Raw genomic sequence first — 27,235 nt, 5'->3', positions numbered from 1 at the left:
TTCAAAATTTTTGAAAAATTCTCGTCAAGAATTCAATTAACTTGATAAATAGATAGGGAAATTCTTCTCAAGAATTAAATTATTGTCAAAAATTTTTCAAAAATTCTTCTCAAGAAGTCAATTATATTCAAAAATTTTAATAAAATTCTTCTCATGAATTCAATTGTTTTCAAACATTAATACAAATTTTTTTGAAAAAGTAATAAAATAGTCACAGGAATTGAATTATTTAAAATATTACATAAAATTTTTCGAAAAAAATCAATTTAAAAACTTTTTATAAAATTCTACCGGAAGAATTCAATTATTTTCAGAAGCAATAACATTTTTCAGGAAAATTCAATTATTAATAAAAATTTTAATAAAATTCCAGGCAAAAATACAATTATTTTCGCATAAATAATAAAATGCTTCTCAAGAATTCAATTATCTACTTTTAAAAACTTTAATAAAATTCAACACAAGAATTCAATTATTATTACAAATAATAAAATTTTTCACAAGAATTCAATTATTAAAACAAAATTAAATGAAATTCTTCGCAAGAATTCAATTATTTTCATAAATAATAAAAATCTCAGATATTCAATTATTTCTCAAGAAAATTGATGAATTCTGTAATTCTTTCTTTAATTCTTGACAATTATTCAATTATTTTCGCGAATGATAAAATTCTTCATAACAATTCAATTATTTTTAGTGATTTCAATAAAATTCTTTGCAAAATTCAATTATTTACATAAATAACAATATTCATCACAAGAATTCAATTATTTTTAAATTTAATAAAATTCTTCGACAAAATTCAATTATTTATAAAAAATGTAACGAATATCTCGTCAATAATTCAATTTTCTTTATAAATGGTAAAATTAAATTATATTTATAAATATTGGTAGCGAAATTCTTCTGAAAAATTAAATTATTGTCAAAAATTCTAATAAAATCCTTTGCAAGAATTAAAATTTTTTAAAAATTCTTCACAAACATTTAATTATTTTCATGAATAATAAAAATTTTACAGGAATTCAATTATTTCCATAAATAATAAATTAAATTTTTAAGAGGGATTCAACTATTTTCATAAATATGTAATAAAATTTTTGATAGGAATTCAATTTTTTCTTAAATAATAAAATACTTCTTCAAAATTCAATTATTTAAAAAAATTTTTTCTTAATCCAACGATTGTCAATATCTACTACATTTTAATTAAATTCTTCTCCAAAAGAATTCAATTATTACACACAAATATTGTAAAATTCAACGCAAAAGTTTAATAATTTTCGTATAAAAAATAAAAATTTTAAAGGAATTCAATTATTTACAAATTTTTTATAAATTTCTTCGGTGTAATTTAATTATTTTTATAAATAATAAAATTATCTCAGAAATTCAATTTTTTTTTTTAAATTGATAAATTCTTTCCTTAATTCTTCACAATTATTCAATTATTTTCCCAAATGATAAAATTTTTCACGAGAATTCAATTATTTAAAAGAAAATTAAATAAAATTCTTTGCAAGAATTCAATTATTTTTGTAAATAATAAAATTTGTTTCAGAAAATGAATTATTTTTTAAAATATTGATAAATTCTTTATAAGAAATAAATTTTGAGAAACATTTAAAATATATTATTTATTTTTGTATTTAAATAGTTAAATTTCAGTTGAACTTTCTAATAAAAATTGACTTAAAAACGAATTTCAGTTGAAATTTTAGATAATAATTGAATATTAAAAGCGTTATGGTAGGTTTTTTTTTAAATAACTAAATTTTAAAATATTATTAAATTGAAATCGTTGAAAATTTTAATTGTTGTAAAACTGTAATAACATTTAAATTTTTACTTTGAAAAATTAATTTATTTTCTTAATTCCTGTGAAGAATTTCAATTAAATTTATTAAATAATTTTATTTGTTTACTTTTAAAAATTACTTTTAAACACAATTGTATTTTTTAGGATAAAAATTTAGAAAATAATTGAATTTTTCAAAAATTTAGAAGCAGAATTAGAATAAAAATAAATATTTTTGATTGAACTCAGGAAACAGTCAGGGAAATACTGAATTAAATTTTTGTGAATCGACTAAAAGAATTTTTTCTTTTATTCTTTAAAATTAATTTTTGATAGCTACTTTTTTTACTACTTTTTTTAGTATTAAAGCTACTTTTTGATACTTTTTCAAATTATTGAGTGTGAAGCCCTGTTATTCTTTTAATTTTATTTCAATTATTAGTCCATTACTCTCCTATAGTGAGAAAAAAATAAGGCCTCGGATTTAATTATTATTTTCATTAACATCGTAAAAAGAATTTTTTTTTTCTTTTTTCAATTGCAATTTGTTGATGCATAACAGTTTGACGTGAGATTTTATTCAGCTTCCATGGATTTTTGATTAAATCACTCCATATTATTCAAAGTTTTAGCTTTGAATATTTCATAATAGAAAGCATTAAGATGTAAAAGCCTCAAACTTTAGAAGGCACCAAACTTTCCCAGTATTAAAGTTTTTCTCTTCTCATTGTTTTAAGTATGACAGCATTAAAAATATAGTAAATGAATGGAATAGCATCCTTTATAAATTCTACACTGCGTCTCTATTAAACATGTTTTCAATAAAAATTCTCCCTTTTATTAATTATAAGAAGGAAGAATGTTTATTGGAACTTGGAGAAATTTTTTTATCTTATTGTCCGATTTTCAATTTTATTAAAAGACTAATTGAATTTTTTTAATAGAAAATTTTGTTTGGAGGACAATTATTTATAATTAGCCAATTGTCTTTTAATTAATTGGAATTAATTGGAATCCTGTGTTGATAAACCACTTGATTTATAAGTAACAGAAAAAGTTATTATAAAATTAGAGACTTACCAGTCAAAGATTCAAAGATTCCGAAATCGAAATAGTCATCTGGTCTTGTATCGACATTTTCTCTGGGGAACACTTCAAAAGGTGATCCAAATGTTGCAACGCGTCTTGCTCCTGGTAATATTAGAACGGTGTCTGTATTCTTCTTGTCATTTTCATCGCTAAATTCTTCAGAATCAGGTGCTACTCCTGCAATTAAAAGAAAAGGATCACTTAATAAATAATTTATTGCGAGCTTTGGAGGAAACGAATGAAATAAGGACATTTAATTAGTATTGGATATCGAGCGAAAACGATGATGTTATATAGAAATAGAAAATGGTATTAAATTAATTAAATTCTTGAGAATTTACTTCGATTTTCTCGTCTTTAAACAAAAGTGATTAGTTGTTCATTCTTTTTCCATTCTTTTCGACAATTTATTTCTAATTGCTATAAACCTTTGCCTCATTAACTTTTCAGGCTTCGCACTCGTCTACTAAAACCTACTATTTAGTATACTTTTTTACGTTGTGCTACTATTTGGCTACTTTTTTTAGATTTCAGCCACTAAAAGCTACTATTTCTGTTTTTTTTGAGAATTTTCACTACTTTAAATTCGCTAATACTAGAAATCAAAAAACTATTCTCAAAAATAATAATAAAATTCTTTAAAACGATTCAATTATTTTCGAAAAATATTCGAACTTCAATTAACTTCAATATCTACTATTCTCATAAAATTTCGTAAAAGAATTCAATTATTTAAAAAGAAATTGATAAAATTCATCAAAAATTCAATTATTTCCATAAATAATCAAATTTCCACAAGAATTCAATTAATTAAGAATGGCATTTTCAAAAGCATTTCGAAAAAGTCAATTATTTAACAAAATTTTTATACAATGCTTCACAATCATTCAATTACTTTCACTAATACTAATATTTTTGATAGAAATTCAAATTTTTACAAAAATGTTTGATAACATGCTAAGCAAGAATTCAATTATTTCGAGAATTATTTCCATAATTAATAAAACTCATTGAAGAATTTCAATTATTTTTAATAGTATTCGAAATTAATTAATCGAAAAATTCAATTATTTTCAAAAATAAAGTTTTTCACAAGAATTCAATTATATTTAAAATAAAATTTTCATAATATTTATTATATTTCGAAAAAATTAATTATTTAAAACATTGTTTATAAAATTCTTATGAAGAATTTAATTATTTTCAAAAATAACACAATTTTTCGCTGAAATTCAATTCTTTTTAAACATTGTAATAGAATAATGGAAATATTTTTATTAATAATGGAATTTTTCTCAGGAATTCAATTATTTTCAAATATTTTAATAAAATTGTTCAAAAAAAATCAATTATTTTAAATACAATTTTAATAAAATTTTTTTTAAATAATTCAATTACTTTTTTTTTAATAAAATTCTTCACAAGAATTTAATTATTTATATAAATAATTCTGTAAAAGAATTCAATTATGTCGATAAATAACAAAATTAATCCCGAAAATTCAATTATTTTGAAGCATTTCAATAAAATTCTTTGCAAAATTTAATTATTTTCATAAATAACAATATTCATCACAAGAATTCAATTATTTTCAAATAAATAAAATTCTTCCCGACAATTCAATTATTTATATAAATAATTATTCGAAAGAATTCAATTATTAAAAATAAATAACAAAATTTTTCCCGAAAATTAAATTATTTATTTATTATTATTTATTATTATTTATTATTAAATTCAATTATTTTTAAAAATTACAAAATTTTTCCTAGAAATTCATTTTATTCTTTTTAAACATTTTAATAAAATTTTTCTGAATAATTCAATTATTTTTAAAAATAATAAAATTCTTCTCAGTAATTTAATTATTTTTGAAAATTTTAATGAAATTCTTAGCAATAAGAATTAATTATCTTTAAAAGTAATCAATTTCTTCTTGGAAATTCAATTATTTTAAAAATTTCTAATAAAATCATTTGTAAGAATTCAATTATTTTAAAAAATTCTAATAAAATCGTTTGTAAGAATTAAATTATTGTACTTAAGGGCATTTGAAACTTGATGACGTCACACATGCTTTGCACAAACTGAAACGTCATCAAGGTTCAAATGTCCTTAAATAGTAAAATGCTTTTTAGGAATTTAATTATTTTCAAAAAATGTTAATAAAATGCAAACAGACATTCAATTATTCTAAAAAATTTTAACCGAATTCTTTGTAAAATTTAATTATTTTTAAATACTTTTTGCAATTCAATGATTCAATTATTTAAAAATTTTTTTGTAAAAATCTTTGTAAGAATTCAATTTTTTTCATTAATAATAAAAATTTCTTAGAAATTCAATTATTTAAATTAGAATTTGCATAAAATTAGTCGAAAGAAATGAATTATTTAAAAATTGTTATAAAATTCTTTGCAAGAATTAAATTATTTTTATAAATATTTAAATTGTTTCATGAATAACAAGATTCGTTGCAGGAATTAAATTTATTAGCAGAATTTTTGTCAGTTTTGTAAAGTGTCTAAAACGAGTTTTTTTGGTCGTCAAGTTTAACTTTTCGATAGCTACTTTTTTACTACTTTTTTTTTTAATTTGAAAACTACTTTTTGCTACTTTTTTAAAATTAATTATCAAGTGCAAAGTCTGACTTTCTTAATAATGGGTCAAAAAAATATTAATATGTGTTTCATTTACCTACTTTTGTATACGAAAGTATAATATTCGGTGAAATAATATTAAAAAGACTTGATAAAATCTGCGTTTTCATTATAAAATATTAAAGTTTTGAATTTGACAAGATACGGTAGGTTAGAATTTAAATTTTGCAGCTTCTGAAACGTTTGTGCTTATAGCTTGCTTATTTATTTATTTTTTGAATAAAGCAAACAGTAATTTCGAATGGTATGCCCCTCTACTGTAAGTTTATATCACTAGGACGATTTGTAGATTGCCATTACAGTTTTCATGTTTGTGTAAAGCCTGCGGCTACTCGAGTATCGCAAGTGCAACTGTGTCCATATAATATATATATATTTATAGGTATGTGTGTATATACAGTACCGGCCAAAATTGTCAGTCCACCCATTTTTGAAGGAATGAAAAAAATTTTTTAACATAAAATTTATGAAAACTCAAAATTTTTTTGGTTTATATTTTGAAAGACAATAAAATTTTGAAAAGAATAAGACCTCACAGAAGTTATTTGACCAAAATTTGTAGAAGATATTCTTAAAAATCGTCATTTTCAATGTTTTACAAAAATTTGAATAACTTCTAAAATAATGATCGCTTTTTAATAATCTTAGGCTTATTTTAAAGGTCGTTTTCTACGGAATAAGCATTACTTATAGGCATTAACCTGTAATTTTTTATTTGGAATAAGCATGACGTCAAAGTTGGATAAAAAAATTGGAAAAATTTGAAATAAATTTTTTGTACTAAAAACTATTCTAGAACATATATAAACCATGATATGGTGAAGATTTTTAAAGAAAAGTTAATAAAAAAATATGTTTGAATTTCAAAAATTATTTTTCTTTTAATAACATTATTTCAAATTTTTTGAATTTTTTTGTCCAACTTTGACGTCATGCTTATTCCAAGTAAAAAATTACAGGTTAATGCCTATAAGTAATTCTTATTCCGTAGAAAATGACCTTTAAAATAAGCCTAAGATTATTAAAAAGCGTTCATTATTTTAGAAGTTATTCAAATTTTTGTAAAACATTGAAAATGACGATTATTAAGAATATCTTCTACAAATTTTGACCAAATGACTTCTGTGAGGTCTTATTCTTTTCAAAATTTTATCCTCTTACAAAATATAAGCCAAAAAAAATTTTAGTTTTCATGAATTTTACGTTAAAGAATTTTTTTCATTCCTTTAAAAATGGGTGGACTGACAATTTCGGACGGTACTGTATTCATACACATACGTTTATGTAGCTTTCGCATATTCGTTTCGACATCACCAATTGCGGGAACCACGAAAAAAAAATCGTCTCTCACGAATTTTCGTACAATTGATTGTTGCCCTCCTCGAAATGTTTTCAGTAAAAAAATCTACTCTACACAAATCGAAAAAACGTGGAAACAAATTTTATATATAGAAAACTCTGCGAAATTGAAAATAAAAATATTTCGACAAAAGATATTCAATAACACAGTTTTTCTGAGGATATCAAATTGAGACAAAAATGATATTTGTTTTTTGTCTCAATTTGATATCCTTAGAAAAATTGTGAATGGAATAGATTCCCCACTGTTTAAAAACTAAAAATTATTTTCAAATCATCTTCAAACTTTTGTACAATTAATCTTCAATATCTTCTTTAGTAACAGCGTATAATCGAACAAACATTCTTTTTTTGAGTTATAATTTAATTAAAAGTGGCTAAAAATGTCAAAAAGTCAGGGAAATTAGGAAAAAGTCAGGGATTTTTATTAAAGTCCTGGAAAAAATTTAATTAACATAGAATTTCAATTATTTTTAATACAATTTTAACCGAATTCCCCAAAAATCTAATTATTCTTGAAATTTTTATTAAAATTCGTTAATAAAATTCAATATTCATCACAAGAATTCAATTATTTTCCAAATTAATAAAATTCTTCGCCGAAATTCAATTATTTTCATAAATAACAATATTCATCACAAGAATTTAATTATTTTTAAAATTAATAAAATTCTTTGTCGAAATTCAATTGTTTTCAGAAATTTTATAAAAATTTATTATAAAATTCAATTATTTTCATAGATAATAATGTTCATCACAAGAATTCAATTATTTTCAAAATTAATAAAATTCTTCGCAGAAATTCAATTATTTTCAAAAAATCTAAAAAAAGTTTGTCGTCAATATTTGAATTAACTTTATAAATGAAGAACAAAATTCTTCGACAAAAATCAATTATTTTCAGAAATTTTAATAAAATTTTGGTCAAAATTTCAATTATCCTTGAAAATAAAAAAATTTTCCTGCAAAATTCAATTACTTTCATAAATAATAAAAATTTCACAGGAATTCAACTATTTACAAATTTTTTTAAATTTCTTCGCAATAATTCAATTAATTTCGAAAATAATAAAATTTTTTATAGATATTAAATTATTTCATGAATAATAAAACTCATTATAGAATTTCAATTATTTTTAATACAATTTTAACCAAACTCCTCGAAAAATGTAATTATTCTTCAAAATTTTTATTAAAATTCGTCGAAAAAATTCAATTATTTAAAAATTTGTTGATAAAATTCTTTATGAGAATTCAATTATGAGAAACATTTATTCATTCAATAATTTTTTTATTTTTGTATTTAAATAATTAAAATTCTCGTAGAATTTTCTAATAAAAATAGTTTTAAAAATGAATTTTAATAAAATTTTTGAAATTAATTACATTTTTCAAAGAATTTACTTGAAATTGTATTAAAAATAATTGAAATTCTGTGAAGAATTTTATTATTGATGTAAATAATCAAAGTCTTGCAACGAATTTTTATTACATTTTTTTTAAATAATTGAAATCCTGTGAAAAATATTGTTATTTATGAAAATAATTGAATTCTTACAACGAATTTTATTACATTTCTTTTAACTAAAATTCTGCTATAAATTCATTATTTTCAATAAATAATTTAATTTATATTGACAAAATTAACTAATTTCAGACGAATATGAATTATTAAAATTTTTCAAAAATCTAAGTTCTTTAGAATTTCTAGTTAAATTCATTCTATTAAAATTTTATAAAATTCCAAATTAAAACCTTTTGAAGTTAATCTATTTATGAAAATTGTAAACGCAACTCTTTTGAAATTCACTTAATTTAGAAATATTTAAGTAAAATTATTTATTCAAAACTTATTCAATGAATAATTTTACTTAAATATTTAAGTTTTTTAAATAAATTATAATTTATAATTAGTAATTTTATTATAGTTCTTCAAGAATTAAGTTATTTAAAAAGAAATTATTGTCAGAAATAGAAAATTTTGAAGGTTTTGTATTAGAATTTATGGTAATTTCACAGTTTATGAGGCAAACAAAAAAGACACAAAAATTCGGAATTTTCTTATGAATTCTAAAATTAATTTTTTCCAGCACTTTTAACGTTTAAATAAAAAATCCCTGACTTTTCCCAGACCAATTCTATTTTCTCTGAATTCCCTGACTTGTGGCAATCCTGTATATATTTATTTTTTCGTAATTTCAATTGTAAAAATTAAATCGTAAAATTTAATTAAAATTCTTTGAAAATTCAGTGATTTTCAATATGATTTTACGAAATTCTAATTAATTGAAAATTTTCCAAATCATTTATTATCCTAAATTTAAACATTCAATTATAAAAGAGTTTTTTGGGGATAAAATGGTGGTTTTATTTCTCCACTTGAGAACGCCAAGGTCGCCACCAGATGGCGGGAGAAATTCCAAGAAATAAATAAATTCCAAGAAGTAAACTGCCATCTGGCGGTGACCTTGGCGTTCTCAGGTGGAGAGTAGCGTCTCCATATTGAATCTGAAGATGTTTGTCAATATTCCTTATTTTTAAATTATTTATAATCAAATTTAGAAAGTTTGTCAATTAATATAAACAAATTTCAATTTTTATTTACTTTTCTAAATTTTATTATTACACTTTGAAAAAGATTTCAAAATAAGAAAAACTTGTTTATTTTATTATAAGAAAAAGGTGAAAAATGGGACAAGTCAGTGAAAAAAAGGGAAAAAGGTGATATAATTGGTAAGTTGCACTTTATGCTAAAAATGCGGTAGAAAAAAGTCCAAAAATTCATAATCTCTGAGGCCTGAAAAGAGAATTTATAAAATAAACTGTTTCGTTTTATCTCCAGAAAGAAGATCGCATTTCACCTTTTATAAAGTTAGCACATTCAACCCAATTAAAAATAGGAGATTCCACTCAAAATTTACAGTTTGAATATATATCATGTTTGCTTGCACATGCGCAATGATTAGAGGTTCTAGTATTACACTGCAGATTATCTAATTTGCACAGAGCGCCGTCAATCCACATACAAGATGTGGGTGTCAATTTCAGTCAATTTACTATTGAACGGACATGTTCCTATTGGACACGACTGTAGAGCCTTTCGCACATAATTAATACCTAACCATACGATTCACTAAGAATAATGTTACGAATTTTCATCCGAAAACTATAAATTCTTATTATTCAAAACTTTAATTATAAATTCTAGTTTTTCGCAATATAATTAGAAATTTGTAACTAAAACAGTTGAGAGAGAGAGAGAGAGAGAGAAAAAGAGAGAGAGAGAGAGAGAGAGAGAGAGAGAGAGAGAGAGAGAGTGAGAATTTAACTACACACCAGTGAATATTTCCGCTATATTATCTCCTTTTAGTTTTATTTTTATTTTCAAGAGAGAAAATTGTTCAACTAAATTCAACAAAATGTAATTAAATGAAATTTAAGCAAATTTTATGTTTTTGTGGAAAACCATTTCTCCAATTTAGTTGCACTTGTAATTTGCATTAATTTACTTCATGCGTTTAATGTTTAAAAAAGGTGAATAATTGTTTATCGAATAAAATAATTTAACGATTCTCGATTATTTTATTCGTCTTAGTTTTGAAACAAGAGAAATAAAGATTATTTAAATTCTATTATTTCTCTTATATCTTTTATCATTATTATTTTTACTTTTTTATTCATTAAGAATTACCATTAAAATGCTCCGTAAATTACTAGAAGGCTTCACACTCAATAATTAATTTTTAAAAAGTATTAAAAAGTAGATTTAATAATGAAAAAAGTAGTAAAAAAAATAGCTATCGAAAATTAATTTTAAAGAATAAAAAAATTGTTTTAGTCGATTCACAAAAAATTGATTCAGTATTTCCTCGACTGTTTCCTGATTTAAATCAAAAATATTTATTTTTATTCTTATCCTGCTCTAAATTTTTGAAAAATTCAATTATTTTCTAAATTTTTATCCTAAAAAATACATTGTATTTAAAAGTAATTTTTAAAAGTAAACAAATAAAATTATTTAATAAATTTTAATTTAAATTATTCACAGGAATTAAAAAAAAAAAATTAATAATTTTTCGAAGAAAAAATTTAAATGTTATTAGTTTTACGACAATTAAAATCTTCAACGATTTCAATTTAATAATCTTTTAAAATTTAGTTATTTCTAAAAAACATCGTACTATAATGCTTTTAATTTTCAATTATTATCTAAAATTTCAACTAAAATTCGTTTTTAAATCAATTCTTACTAGAAAGTTCAAATGAAATTCAACTATTTAAATACAAAAATAAATATTATATTGAATAGTTGAATGTTTCTCGAAATATAATTTTAATAAAGAATTTATCAGTTTTTTAAAAAAATAACTCAATTTCTAATAAAAATTTTGATATTTATGAAAATAATTGAATTTTTGCGAAGAATTTAATTTAATTTTTTTTAAATAATTAAATTCTCGAGAAAAATTTTATTATTTAGGAAAATAATTAAATAATTGTGAAGAATTAAAGAAAGAATTTATCAATTTTTTTAAAAAATAATTCAATTTGGAAAGTAATTTAATTAGAAATTTTAAAGAATTTTAATTTTTAAAAAATTTTAATTTTTAAAATCCTTCTGAAATTAGTTAAACTTTTTAATATATATATTTAATTAATTATTAAATATCATATAGTTATATTAGAATTATACTTAAAAACATTTTTAAAAAATTGAATTTGGCAAATGTTACAAATAATTGCAGAAGTTCAATTATTTTCCAAAGTAATTTAATTCTTAGCAGAAACTCAATTATGTTAAAAAAATTTATAAAGTTCTCGTCAAAATTTCCTTTTTATTTATAAATAATAAAATTCTTTTTTAAAATTCAATTGCTTTCAAACATTTTAATAAAATTCTTGGCAAAATTTCTATTATTCTCAAAAATTTTCCGTAATTCAATGATTTTCAATCTCTATTTTTTCAATAAAATTTTCCAAATAAATTCAATTACTTAAAAAAAAATATTTATAAAAGTCTATGCAATCATTTCATTATTTTCATAAATAATAAAAAATTCACATAAATTCAATTACTTTTAAATTTGTTATAAATTTCTTGGCAATAATTGCATTATTTTCGTAAATAATAAAATTTTTTACAGAGATTCAATTAATATTTATCTTAATAAATATCAAAATTCTTCTCAGAAATTCAATTATTTTCAGGAATTTTAATAACATTCTTTGCAAAATACAATTATTTACCAAAAATTTTAATAAAATTCTTAGGAAAATTTCAATTACTTTCAATAATTTTTCAAAATTGAATGATTTACAACATCTACTATTTTTAGAACCCAAAGGATTTCAATTTCTGAGAAGAATTTTATTATTTATGAAAATAATTGAATTTTTGCGAAAGAATTTTATTTCATTCTTTTTAAATAATTAAATTCACGTGAAAAGTTTTAATATTTGGTAAAATAATTGAATAATTGTGAAGAATTATAAAATTTATAAATCGTTTAAAAAATAATTGAATTTTTGAGAAGAATTTTATTATATTTATGAAAATAATTGAATTCTTGGAAAGAATTTTTATTTAATTTTTCTCTAATAATTGAATTCTCGTGAAAAGTTTTATTATTTAAGAAAAAATTTAAATAATTGTGAAGAATGAAAAAAAATAATTTATCAATTTTTATAAAAAGTAATTGAATTTCTGAGAAGAATGTTATTATTTATGAAAATAATTAAATTCTTGAGAAGAATTTTATTTAAATTCTTTTTAAATAATTGAATTTCGAAGAATTTTATTATTTGGGAAAATAATTGAATAATTTTGATGAATTGAAGAAAGAATTTATCAATTTTTTTTCAAAATAATTGAATTTCTGAGAAGAATTTTATTATTTATGAAAATTATTGAATTTTATAAAAAAATCTTTTGTGGAATTTTATTAAAATTGTATAGATATTGAAAATTATTGATTTTCGAAAAGTTTTTGAGAATAATTGAATCGTTTTAAAGAATTTTATTACAATTTTTTTTTTATTTCAATTATTATAGTGAATTTAAAGTGATGGAAATTTCCTTAAAAAATAAAGAAAAAAGTATCTTTTTAGTGTCATTGGTCTAAAAATTTATAGAAAATAGTAGCAAATTGTAAAAAAGGAGTAAATAGTAGGTTTTAGTAGATGAGTGCGAAGCTTGCTCTAGTAATGTTTGTGAATTTTTTTAACGAATTGACTTTTTATTTATAAATTTTTTTAAATAAAGAACTACTAAAATTTGTGCAAATTTACCGGCCCTCTAAAGGTTAAATGTAAAAATCGTATTTTTTTAATTTAAAAAAAAAATCGTGATTTTTAAAAGTTCTGAGGGAAGTGTGGTGAAGTAAAAGTAACAGAGTCAGCCATATAGAAAAACACTTGATTCCCAGATGATCGTTTGGAAAAATTAACTATTTCCAATCGATTGTCAAGAACTACGCACGTATTTACCTACTTATTGGGGTAAAAGTGTATATATATATACGTTCATTGCCGAATGAATGAAAATGAGCGTCGAAACTAACAAAAGTGAAAATTGAGTGTCATTTATTGACTTTTTTTTGGAGCGTACAATTGAAGAACAATGTATCTTTTCAAGAGGGATTTTGTTATACCGGCAGAGCAAATACAATTGTATCATCGATACATCACCGCGAGTGTTCGACCCTTTTTATATACTATATACACACATCCACCACCGACACTTCCTCCTCCTCCTCCTCTGCACTCAGTCATGCACACATACGCCACGACGAGATGTGCAAAATAGAGTTTTAATGAACGTGCCATTGATCGCAGGATAACAATGCGCGCGGAAGCCCGAGGTTATTCTAGAAGCCTGCAACGCGAGACCTGCTTTGCAAATAAGACAGCGTTTGCACGTCATTATTAATAAAGTCTTTTATCAATCCCTCGACCACCTCCACCTTTCCCTTTACATTCGCTGTTTAACTGACACATATAAATACACACACACACTCACACACACCCACGTGGGGAAAATCCCCCGAAGGGAGAGGTGTGATAGTCACTGCACAAGCTTCATTCAGAAATCACTCATTCCATGCTTTTAACCTATTACATTAAGTTGCATGTTGGAGGGCTTCATTTTATCGAGACAAAGGCAGATTAGTGTTTTTTCAACTATGCCAAAAGCGATAAAATCACATTGTCATTTTGTATGCTAGACTGCAAATTTTCATTCAATTATTATCATGTACACTTTTGCCCCAAAAAAAACCCAAAAATTGACAGAAATTAGATCTTTGTTACTATTTTTATAAATATGTTACACTTTCGTTAAAGTGTTTTCCATGACAATTTCGTTAAAAAAGCTACTATTCATTAAAATTAATTTTTAAAAATATATTTACTTATTGAAGAAGTTAATTCCAATATTTAAAAAATTGAGGATGATAAAAAGAAAAGCAAAGTAAATTAAAATTGAAATTTGTTTATATTAATTGACAAACTTTCTAAATTTGATAATAAATAATTTAAAAATAAGGAATATTGACAAACATCTTCAGATTCAATATGGAGACGCTACTCTCCACCTGAGAACGCCAAGGTCACCGCCAGATGGCAGTTTACTTCTTGGAATTTATTTATTTCTTGGAATTTCTCCCGCCATCTGGTGGCGACCTTGGCGTTCTCAAGTGGAGAAATAAAACCACCATTTTATCCCCCAAAAACTCTTTTATAATTGAATGTTTAAATTTACGATAATAAATGATTTGGAAAATTTTCAATTAATTAGAATTTCGTAAAATCATATTGAAAATCATCGAATTTTCAAAGAATTTTAATTGAATTTTACGATTTAATTTTTACAATGGAAATTACGAGAAAATAAATATAATATACAGGATTGCCACAGGTCAGGGAATTCAGAGAAAATAGAATTGATCTGGGAAAAGTCAGGGATTTTTTATTAAAACTTTAAAAGTGCTGGAAAAAATTAATTTTAGAATTCATAAGAAAATTCTGAATTTTTGTGTCTTTTTTGTTTGCCTCATAAACTGTGAAATTACCATGAATTCTAATACATAACCTTCAAAATTTTCTATTTCTGACAATAATTTCTTTTTAAATAACTTAATTCTTGAAGAACTATAATAAAATTACTAATTATAAATTATAATTTATTTAAAAAACTTAAATATTTAAGTAAAATTATTCATTGAATAAGTTTTGAATAAATAATTTTACTTAAATATTTCTAAATTAAGTGAATTTCAAAAGAGTTGCGTTTACAATTTTCATAAATAGATTAACTTCAAAAGGTTTTAATTTGGAATTTTATAAAATTTTAATAGAATGAATTTAACTAGAAATTCTAAAGAACTTAGATTTTTGAAAAATTTTAATAATTCATATTCGTCTGAAATTAGTTAAATTTGTCAATATATAAATTAAATTAATTATTAAAAATAATGAATTTATAGCAGAATTTTAGTTAAAAGAAATGTAATAAAATTCTTTGTGAGAATTCAATTATTTTCATAAATAACAATATTTTTCACAGGATTTCAATTATTTAAAAAAAAATGTAATAAAAATTCGTTGCAAGACTTCAATTATTTTAAAAATTTTAATGAAATTCTTGGCAAAATTTCAATTATATGCAAAAATTTTCATAAATTCAATGATATTCAATATCTACTATTTTAATAAAATTTTCCAAAAGAATTTAATTATTTAAAAAAATTTTTATTAAAATTCTACGCAAACATTTAATTATTTTTATAAAATAATAAAAATTCCACAGGAATTCAATTATTTACAAATTTTTTATAAATTTTTTCGCAATAATTCAATTATTTTCATAAATAATAAAATTTTTACAGGCATTCAATTATTTTCGTACATAATAAAATTTTTTTTAGAAACTCAATTATTTTCAAAAATAATCAAACTCATCGGAGAATTTCAATTAATTTTAGTACAATTTTAATCAAATACCTCGAAAAACGTAATTATTTTCAAAAATTATATTTAAATTCGTCGAAAGCATTTAATTATTTAAAAATTTGTTGACGAAATTCTTTATGAGAAATTAATATTGAGAAACATTCAATTATTCAATATAAATTATTTATTTTTGTATTTAAATAATTAAATTCTCGTAGAATTTTCTAATAGAAATTGATTTAAAAGTGGATTTCAGTTTTTTTTAAATTATTGTAAATTAATGAATTTTCGAATAATCGGAATTTCGTAAAATTGAATTTTAAACAAGTAGATTTTTGAAAATTCTCTAGAAACTATTGGAAAAATTGTTTCAAATAATTGATTTAAAGAAGAATGTTAGTTAAAAATTCTAGAAAATAATAATTAAATTGAAATGATGAAAATAATTTTGAAATTTTTTAAAATCTTAATTCGTATAGAAAAATAATAATGATTAAATATTTATTTAAAAAAGAAGTTATTGATGTTTTTTAATAATTTTACAATTAAAGAATGTTATGACAATTTGATAGTCATTTATTTATTTAATATAAAAGGTAAAAGGTGCGGGAGAAAAATTGCAAAAGAAGCGAGAGTGTAAAAGATCTGAATGCAAAAGATCCGAGAGTCGAGTGTAAATGTAAAATAAAATTTTGTTTGTAGATCCAGGAAAAAGTTAGGAAAAAACAAAATTAAATTTTTGTGGTAACCCTGATATCAAGCATTCTTTTTGTATTTCGAAAAAGAAGAATGTTTATGAATAAAAGTAGTACAATATAAAAATATAAATATGAAAATAAATAGAGTTTTTGAAATACTTTTCTTCCGGTGTATAATCAAAAAATTTTTTTCTACATGTTTTAACTAATTAAATTTTTGGTTATTTAATCAATTTCATACGCGAATTGAATGCGGAGTGTATCATGAAAATATTATTTTCGTCGGTTATTTTTTTCATCTATACGGTTCACTGAATCCATACCACATTCGTGTGGTTGTTACTGCAATGAAATGTTGATTTTTTTTTTTTTAATAAAAATTGAGAACACGTATAGACAAAATAACTATTATCAACAACGTAAATAATTAATTTTGTTTATTTTCTCAATAATAATCAATGAATAGGTACATGCATTTAACTTTTTTTATTTATTTTATTTATTTAATTTATTTTTATTTATTAATTTATTTTGTTTATTTATATATAATTTATTTATTTATTTATTTTTTAGAGAAAAGAAAAGTGAAAGTTTATAAAGAAATCTTTTTAGAATTTATATTTCGTTGAAAAAAATAATCAAACATCTATTTGATAAAAAATTAACTCTTGTATATCAGGAAAAAGAAAGGAAAGAATTTTAAAAAGTTTCTCTCAATGTTTTTAAGGGGCTTCATTTTTCTTGAAGCGGTAAATGCAACTCGCGTTTTTAACCTTTCCTCGTGAAAAATAAATTTTCTGAATGAGCGTGGCAGGACAAAGTTTTAGGACCTTTTTAGATTAAAAGGATAATAATCCTCTCTCTCTCTCTCTCTCTCTCTCTCTCTTTCTCTCTCGGTTTCATAAACTTACGACCCCGTTTTCGGTCATTTCGCTTGACGGAAGTAATATTACGGCTAGGTTTTAGGTTTGTCTTTTATAAAGTATATATCATAGAGTTTGTAACGTTCTCTCTTTGAAGGTTAAATTAATAAATTCATAGGCCACATTGTATAGTGTAAGGATAGACATATATGTATAGCTAGTTTAGAATAATGCGTCCGGCATTCGTTAATTTAACGTTAACGCGATATCACGCTTCTCCAAAGAGGCACAGTACAGATGATTTGCAATTCAGCAACGCGAGAAGCGTACTGCGGATTCATTAAAATGGTGATTGTTTTAGAACGATGAACCACATCCTTAATCGGTCATTTTCCATGGAAAATGTGTGTGTATGTGTGTCTATATACATTGTTGCCAACAAAAACGAGCTCAAGGCAATTTAATCGCTCTATTCTATTAACAATTCAAAACCCCGAGTCTATAAACAATTTATCTCACTTTTGTCAATTTACCAAAATTACATACATATAGAAGCAACAAAAAAAAACAACCGCTATTCTTTTATGGCTCATTATTCAAAAAGTGCTAACTTTTCACTACGGTAACTTATTTTAAAAAATTAATTTGTTTTTTAATTTCCTATATATTGTATATATGTATAGATCTTTATAAAATTTGAAAATAATTATGTTGCTGATATTTTGGCTCAATTTTTTCTAATCTTATATAAACATTTTTTAAATTTCTTCGTTGGAGGTCAATTATTGGAAACTTTTGTTTTGAAAGTTTCAAATCTTGAAATTTATGATCGATGAAATTTTTCATAAAATTTATAAAATTTGTAAGATTAGTATTTGGTAAAGTCAAGTCTCAATTATGTTTAGAAGTTGGTTGTATTTTAAATTCTCATAATCTGCACAAACTTGTTATGACCTACATTATTTTTAAAAGACAATATTCATCCCAAGAATTCAATTATTTTCAAAAGTCATAAAATTCTTCGAAGAAATTCAATTATTTTTTTAAATTTTCACGAATATCTCGTCAAGAATTCAATTATCTTTACAAATAGCAAAATTATTCGCCGAAAATTCAATTATTTTCAAAAATTTATAAAAATCTTTGCAAAAGTTTAATTGCTTTCAAAAGTTTTTTGCAATTCAATAATTTTCAATATTTACTATTTTCATAAAATTTATCAACAGATTTAATTGTAGAAAAAACTTTTTGATACAATTCTACGAAAAGATTCAATTATTTTCAAAAATAATAAAATTTCATTTACAAATTCAATTATTTTCATTGCAAAAATTTGAAATATTTTTAATACAATTTTAAATAAATTCCTTGAAAAATGCAATTATTATTAAAAATTTTATGAAAATTTGAGGAAAGAATTCAATTTTAAGAAACATTCAATTATTCAATAAAACAATAAAATTCGTTGCAATAATTCAAATATTCTCATAAATAACATTTAAATCGTCGCAGAAAATCAATTATTTAAAAAAAATTTTAAGCAACTTTGCAAAAGAATTCAATTAACTTGATAAACAACAAAATTGCATAAATTCTTCCCATGAAATCAATTATTCGAAGGAATTTTAATAAAATTCTTTTCCAAAATTCAATTATTTTGATAAATATCAAAATTCATGACAAGAATTCAATTCTTTTGAAAAGTAATAAAACACTTTGCAGAAATTAAATTATTTTCAAAATTTTTGAAAAATTCTCGTCAAGAATTAAATTATCTTTACAAATAGATAAGGAAATTCTTCTCAAGAAGTCAATTATTTTCAAAAATTTTAATAAAATTGTTCTCATGAATTCAATTGTTTTCAAAAATTATTGTTTAAATTCTTCTCAGGAATTCAATTATTTTTAAAAAAAAAAAAAAAATTCTTCAAAATGTTTTTAATAGGGGAACATAGTCTAGGTCGGCCACCTTTTTGACTTTTGTTTATAACTTTTTTTTAAAAATGAATTTGGACAATTGAAGAATATGGTTGGAAAGTCCTGCTTAATAGGAACATTTTTTCTGTACAAAGTAAATTGACAGGTTTAAAAATGAAAAAGTTATAAAGATTTAAAAAAAAAAAAATTTGTAGTCCAGGTTGGCCATTACAGTCAAGGTCGGCCATGTTTAAAATTCAAAGGGCATTAATCGTTAAAAAATAAAATAACATGTTTGGAGTTACGGAAAATTGATTCTTTATTGTTTACAGTTTGTAACTTAATGAAATAACAAAATAATAACAATAAACAATATAAAAAAATAAATATAAATAAAAAAAAGTTTTGCACTAAAATATTAATAAAATTAAATAAAAATATTAATAAGATGATCAATTATATTATGAGTTATACAGAATTGCAGTTTTTGCAAATGAAGTAGCTCGTCCTCAACTTTGCGCATTTTAAACACATAGTGGCCGACCTTGACAGTAAGTAACATTAGCGAATTGTTGTAACCATAAAAAAATACGTTTCGGATTCGATTTTTTACTTTGATTATCTTTCAACCATGAGTCCCACAAATTTTCTGCATACTTGCCTTGACGATTCAATTTGTTTTTTATCTTTTATTAATGGTTTTTCACATTATGCACAAAACTTTTTTTGAGCTTTTTTTGTACCGACGTCACAGAAAACACAATTTTCGATTTTCCGAAAATGTAATTGAACAAAAAGTTAGGTTTCACTAAGACAAGCTTCGACAAAAATGCGCGTAGGTGGCGCTAGTGAACTTGACAAAAAAACGCGAGTGGCCTACCTAGACAGTAGGCCAACCTTGACTACATTCCCCTAATTATTTTTTAAAATTGTTATAAAATTCTTTAATATAATTTATTTCATTAAAATTTTAATTAAATTCCTTAAAAGAAATTAAATATTTTCAAAAGTTGTTAGTTGTTAGTTGTATGTTTTTAAAAACTATATTATTTTTGGTACCTACACTGAAAAAAAAAAAGTATTGAACCAAGAAAATTTTTCTTGGTTGAAGTAAATCGTGGGATTGAATACGGCCAAGACTATTAAAGTATTGATTCAAGAAAACGATTTTCTTGACATAGGATATTTGGGAGAAGAACATATATTCTTGATCCAAGAAAATATGGAATTCGACCAAGAAGTTAGTCTTCTTATACGAAATATAAAATGTATTAAATGAATAAAATATTTTCTTGTTCTAAGAATATATATAGATGATTGAATTATTTTATTCGATTCATTCAATGTTTTGTAACGTTCGTTCAAGTAATTCAAGATTAAATGAAGAAAACATTTATTTTGTGAGAAGAACAGATATTCTTGATCCAAGAAAATATGGAATTCTACCAAGAAATTAAGTAGCATGTAAGAAATGCAGAATATATTAATTCAAAATCATTTATGTATCAAATCAAGAAAGTATGTTCTCTGTCCGAGAAAATATTTTCTTGATTTGAGAAAATTTATAGTTTTCAATCAAAAAAATACTTTCTCAATACAAGTAAATTATTTACTTAAATTACCCCCCCCCCCCCCCTTACCTCCATCCCATCTTTTCTAATACTTAGGTCAAACATTTTTATTATTTAATTAATTAACATTTATATTTTTTATTTAAATAATTAAATAATTATTATTTTACATATATATTTACATTTAATTAATACTTAACACAAATACAACAAATATACCTTGAAAGAAAATTTTCCACGGTCGGAGGAATTGAACTCGGGTTGCACGCACCAGAAGCCGTCACGCTACCACTATGCCATCCTAGCCTCAATGGACAGTTTTCAAAAACTGATATTCAAGTTGCATATACATTTGAAGAAAAATATTTTCTTGGATCAAGAACACCGGCATTGTGTTAAGTAAAAAAAAGTTTCAAAGCAAATAAATAAAATGATTCGATTCAAGAAACATGAATTCTCCAGACAATACTTTATTATTTCGCTTAAGAACATATATTCTAGATTCAATACTTTTTGGTACTTCGGAAAAGTAAAATATTTGGTTGAAATAATTACATATTTAGTTCCGCCAAATACTACATTCTTAATTCAAGAATTCTGTTCAATGCTAATAATTACTTGACACAAGAAAATGAATTTCTTTCTTCAAATAAATATGGGATTAATAGAATATAATTTTTAATCGACTTGAAACAAATATTTACTTATATTAAGATCTTACACTTAATTGAATTGAATAAATAAAATATTTCATTCCAGAAAATATAACATTCTCGCAAGAAATTAATGATTTTGAAACATGAGAATATAGAAATGCTTCAAGTAAAAGAAATGCTTAGATTAATTAATATTTCTTTGAAACAAAATAATTTTTAATTGAGTTGAAACAATTATTAACTTGTATTAATCTTCCCATTTTCTTGGCTCAAGACTATGGGTGTTGGATGAAATAAATAGTTGCTTTAAAGGAAATAAAAAAATTATTTGACTCAAGATACCAAATGACTCAAGGTAAATTACTTGACGTGAGAACATGATATTCTTGATTCAATACTTTTTCGAGACTTGGCGCATGTAAAACAGTTCGTTTGAAACAGTAAGATATTTACTTATGTCAAACCCATATTTTCTTATTCCAATAACTTTGATCAATGCTCAAAATTACTTGACACAAGAAAATAAATTTCTTCCAATAAGAAAATATGGGTTTGTTTCAAGTAAATCAGGTCAAGAAAATGCATTTACTTGATTCAATGAACTTTTTTTTTCAGTGTATAATTGTAAGAAACTTGAATTATTGAACAATAATTTTTCAGTTAATAATTATCAAAAATTTAATTATTTATAAAATTCTTCTTCAAAATTCAATCATTTTCATAAATAATGAAAATTTCACAGGAATTCAACAATTTATAAATTTTTTATAAATTTTTTTGCAATAATTAAATTATTTTCATAAATAATAAAACCGAATTCCTCGAAAATTCTAATAAAAATTGATTTTGAAATATTAAAAATAATAAAAATTCTGTGAGGAATGTTATTTTTTAGGAAATTAATTGAAGTCTTGCAACGAATTTTTATTACATTTTTTTTAAATAATTGAAATCCTATGAAGAATTCTATTATTTTGAAAATAATTAAAATTTTTACAAGAATTATATGAACATTTTTGAAAATAATTAAATTTTGGAGGAGAGTTTTATTATTTATAAAGATAATTGAAATTTTGAGCAGACTTTTTAAAAATTTTTGAATGTAATTGATTTTCTACAAAAAATTTTCTTGTTTATGAAAATAATTGAATCTCTATAAAAAAAATTGTATTATTTATAAAAATAATTAAATTATTGGTAAAAAATTTTTAAAAAATTTGTAAATAAATGAATTATTTCTGTGAAATTTTTATTATTTATGAAAATATAATTAAATGTTTGCGTAGAATTTTATTAAATTTTTTTTTTAAATAATTGAATTCTCGTGAAAAATTTTATTATTTCGGAAAATAATTGAATAATTGTGAAAAATTAAAGAATTAATTAATATTTTAAAAAAATAATTGAATTCTTGCAAAGAATTTTATTTAATTCTTTTTAAATAATTGAATTGATGTGAAAAATTGTATTATTTCTAATAATAATTGAATTCTATCGAGAACTCCGAGTCTTTAACTTGGAGTGCTCGTTATCTTCATGTTTTATAATAATATTCTTTCAAGTTATTGAATTTGAAAAGGTTTAAATTTGAATTTTTTGAATATCTTAATTCCCATGGAAAAAATAATAATGATGAAATATTTATTTAGAATGGAAGTTATTGATGTTTTCGAATAATTAAAATTAATTGTTACAAATCTTATTAATTAATTATCTTGCGATAAATAATATGATTTTATGAAAAATTGCGATAATAATTAGAAGAATTGAATTTCCAATAAAATATAGAAGCGAGAGAGAAAAAAAAATGATGAATGGAATAGCAGTGTGCTTACTCGATTATTTCCTGTACATATGACAAATTCGCATTGACCTAATTACTTTAATTATCTCTCAACGACCAGTAGTGAAGGTACACGCTTGGAGAAATAAGAGAAAACCAATCACTAAGTGCCGTGATTAAATAACTTGATTTAATCCATCTAATTTGTCTAAGATGAAAGAGGTTATTCCCCCTTGAAGTATGAGACTGTGTGCAATTACGTTTAACTTGCTTGAATTCTGCATATATATATACATGAAACTTTACAAAGTCCCAGTAGCAGGTTTTTGAAATGCTTTCAAACTTTTTCTAATATTCCCAGCAGCAATATTTTTTTTTACAGAAAAAAAGAAATAACAAATTAAGTATAGGTATATAAAAATTTTGCTATCGATAAAAAATTTTATTTCAATTGAAATTTTACGGTTATTCTTTAGATATATATATATAGCATATAAGCACCAATATGGAATTTTATTGTTCGAGATTGAGAATAAAGTATAAATTTTGTGAAATAATTAAAGTATAAAAATAAATAAATATAAAGAAATAAATAAAATTGAAATGAAAAATATAAATAAATAGAATTTGAATCAGGGAATTTTAAAGATGTGTATAGCTGATGTATTGAAATTGGACAAAATATTTCCATTGATGTATAAAAAATTAAAAATAGACCTTCTGGTCTGTTGTGAAGTTTTTATGTACACTATAAATATGTATAGAATGAAGAATTATTTAAACGAGTATGAGTATAATATGGACAATGTGTATACATATATAGAGGGCTGCATTAATATAATAGGATTCATTTCATATCATTATGGAACATAAGAGCAAGTGTTGCATGCCATCGACAATATCCATACTTTATGAACTAGTAACAGAACTGGTTATACAAGATCATCAGCAGTGTAATGCTATTTATATATCTATATCCTTAGAGTTGAATTATGTAACAACAAATTACTATATTATATTGTTTCTATAAATCAAAATATTTTCAATTTTTAAAAAGCTCTTGAGCACATTACAATAAGTCGCGTGTCTTTTTTTAATGACATATCATATATTCCTGCGATTTTTTTTCTTCACAGAGTTAATTCAGGGTTGCCAGAAAAATTGAATTTAGTCTTTCTCTGACTTTTCACTGATTTCCAGACTAAATTTTGACTATTTCTTTGACCCTAAAGAATATTTTGATTCACTCGAAAAATTATTAGATACTCAAAAAAATGTTCTGTTACATTTATTTACAAATTTCTTCAAAAGTAAAATTATTCGAAAACATCAATAACTAATAAATAAATAAATAAATAAATAAATAAATAACTTCATTTTTAAATAAATAGTTAATCATTATTATTTTTTCATACGAATTAAGATATTAAAATTTTTAATTTTTTGTTTTAAAATAATTAAAGATGACCGAGTGATAAAATTGTTATTTTATATTATAAGAATATAATGTTACAGTAACTTCTTCAAAATTATTTTCATAATTTCAATTCATTTATTATTTACTACAATTATCAACTAAAATTCTTCTTTAAATCAATTATTTTTAATAGTTTTCCAAAAAGTTTTTTGATAATTTTCAAATTCATTTGTTTACAATAATTCAATTTTAAGATATTTCGATTATTCGGAAATGTTTTATATAATAGAAAATAAAAACTTCAAAAAATTTCCAAAACAAAAGTCAATTAAACTTTTTCAAAAAAAAATTAATTTTACAAAATTGCTATAACTTAAAATATGAAATATTCAGGTTATCAAAGATTTTAATTTGAAACCTTTTCAAAATTCAATTATTTGTAAAAAAAAAAATTTTAAGAATAATTATATTTTCTTGAGGAATTCTATTAAAAATAATTGAAATTCTGCGTTGAGTTTTATTATTTATAAAAATAATTGAATTCCTAAAAAGAATTGCAGGAATTATTTATGAAGAATTGAATTATTGCGATGAAATTTATAAAAAAAAATTGTAAAAAATAGAATTCCTGTGAAATTTTTATTATTTATGAAAATAATTCAATGTTTTCGTAGAATTTAATTACATTTTTTTTGTATTCAATTCATTTCGAAATTTTGTTAAAATTGTAAATAATGAAAATCATTGAATTGAGGGAAAATTTTAAAAATAGTTGAATTATTCCGAAGAAATTTATTAAAAATTTGTTAATAATTGAATTCCTGTGAAATTTTTACTATTTTCAAAAATAATTGAATGTTTACGTAGAATTTTATTAAATTTTTTTTTTGTAAATAATTGAATTTTTTGGAAACTTTTTGAAAATAATTGAATTATGGAGAAGAATTTTATTACTATTAAAGATAATTGAAATTTTGACGAGAATTTTATTAAATTTTTTGAAAATAATTATTAAATTGTAATAAACAAATTATATTTTTTTTAAAATAATTGAAATCCTGCGACGATTTTTATTATTTATAAAAATAATTGAATTCTTAAGAAAAGTTTTATTACTTATAGAAATAATTGATAACTGGGTGTCTGCTTCAGCTTCATAATTCTTGCCAAAAAATTTATTAATATTTGTTTAAATAATTGAATTCTTGAGATGAATTTTATATAAATCTTTTTAAATAATTGATTTTTTTTTCGGAAAATAATATTAAAATTGTCTTTTAAATAATTGAATTCTTGTAAAATTTTTGTTATTTATCAAAATAATTAAATTTTTGCGTATAGATTGTAATAATATTTTTTTTTAAATAGGTAATTGAATTCACTTGTAAAATTTTTTGAAAATTGTAGATATTGAAAATCACTGAATTGGGACAATTTTTTTTAAAATATCTGAGAAATTTTGACAAGAATTTTATTAAAAATTATTAAAAATTTTAACTGAAATTAATTTTTAAATCAATTTTTGTTAAAAAATTCTATGAGAATTTAATTATTTAAAAATAAATGATTTAATTCTTTCGAGGAATTTAAATAAAATTTTTCGGGAAATTCGATTAAGATTTTATTAAAAGTAATTGGAAATTCTGTGATGAGTTTTATTATAATTATGAAAATAATTGAACTGCGTAGAAATTTATAAATAATTGAATTTCTGCGAAATTTGTATTATTTATGAAAATAATTAAATGTTTGCGTAGAATTTTATTAATAAATTTTTAAATAATTGAATTCATTTGCAAAATTTTTTTAAAAATTGTTAATATCGAAAATCATTGAATTGGGAAAAAATTTTGAAAATAATTGAAATTATGACAAGAATTTTATTCAAAATTTTTGAAAATAATTTAATTTCGGAGAAGAATTTTTAAATAATTGATTTTTTTGATAACTTTTATGAAATTTGTGATTTAAATAATTGAATTTCTTAGAAGAATTTTATTATATTTTTGAAAATAATTAAATGTTTTCTTAGAATTTTATAAATAAAAAATTTTAATTAATTGAATTCTTTTATGAAATTTTTTTTTAAAATAGTAGATATTGGAAATAATCGAATTTCGAAAATTTTTTAATATAATTAAATCGTTTGAAAGAATTTTATTTGAATTCGCGGTAATTTTATGGTTTATGAGGCAAAGTTTTACAGTAATTTTATTAAAATTCCCTAAATTTTCTTTGATTTTATTGGACAATTCTTCTTTTTCCTGAATTTGTTGACTTTCCTGACCTGTGGCAACCCTGTAATTGTTAGCTACGATAGTTTAAAAATTTTAGTTAGTTACGATGGCTAAAAATTAGCAAAAATTAGTAAGCTCATTTTACCCCATGAAGAGAAAAGTTATTATTTCCAAAGTGGAAATCGTGAATGAGGCGGATGTATATTTTGAGAATTAAATAGACGAAACTGATCGT

General features: G+C 22.0%; 1 protein-coding gene across 1 annotated transcript in view; it reads right to left on the bottom strand.

Annotated features, from left to right (window-relative positions):
* Positions 1–27,235, bottom strand: part of LOC122498540 (icarapin-like) — a 77,462-nt gene that overhangs the window by 21,273 nt on the left and 28,954 nt on the right. The window contains exon 2 of the mRNA XM_043606313.1: positions 2,882–3,067. Coding sequence (XP_043462248.1) covers positions 2,882–3,067 — 186 coding nt within the window. The remainder of the gene's footprint in view (positions 1–2,881; positions 3,068–27,235) is intronic.

This window comes from Leptopilina heterotoma, unplaced genomic scaffold (assembly GCF_015476425.1).
Source record: "Leptopilina heterotoma isolate Lh14 unplaced genomic scaffold, ASM1547642v1 Lhet_152, whole genome shotgun sequence".
Lineage (NCBI taxonomy): Eukaryota > Metazoa > Arthropoda > Insecta > Hymenoptera > Figitidae > Leptopilina > Leptopilina heterotoma.
The sequence above is the reverse complement of the archived record's forward strand: the minus strand, read 5'-3'. Positions and strand labels throughout refer to the sequence as shown.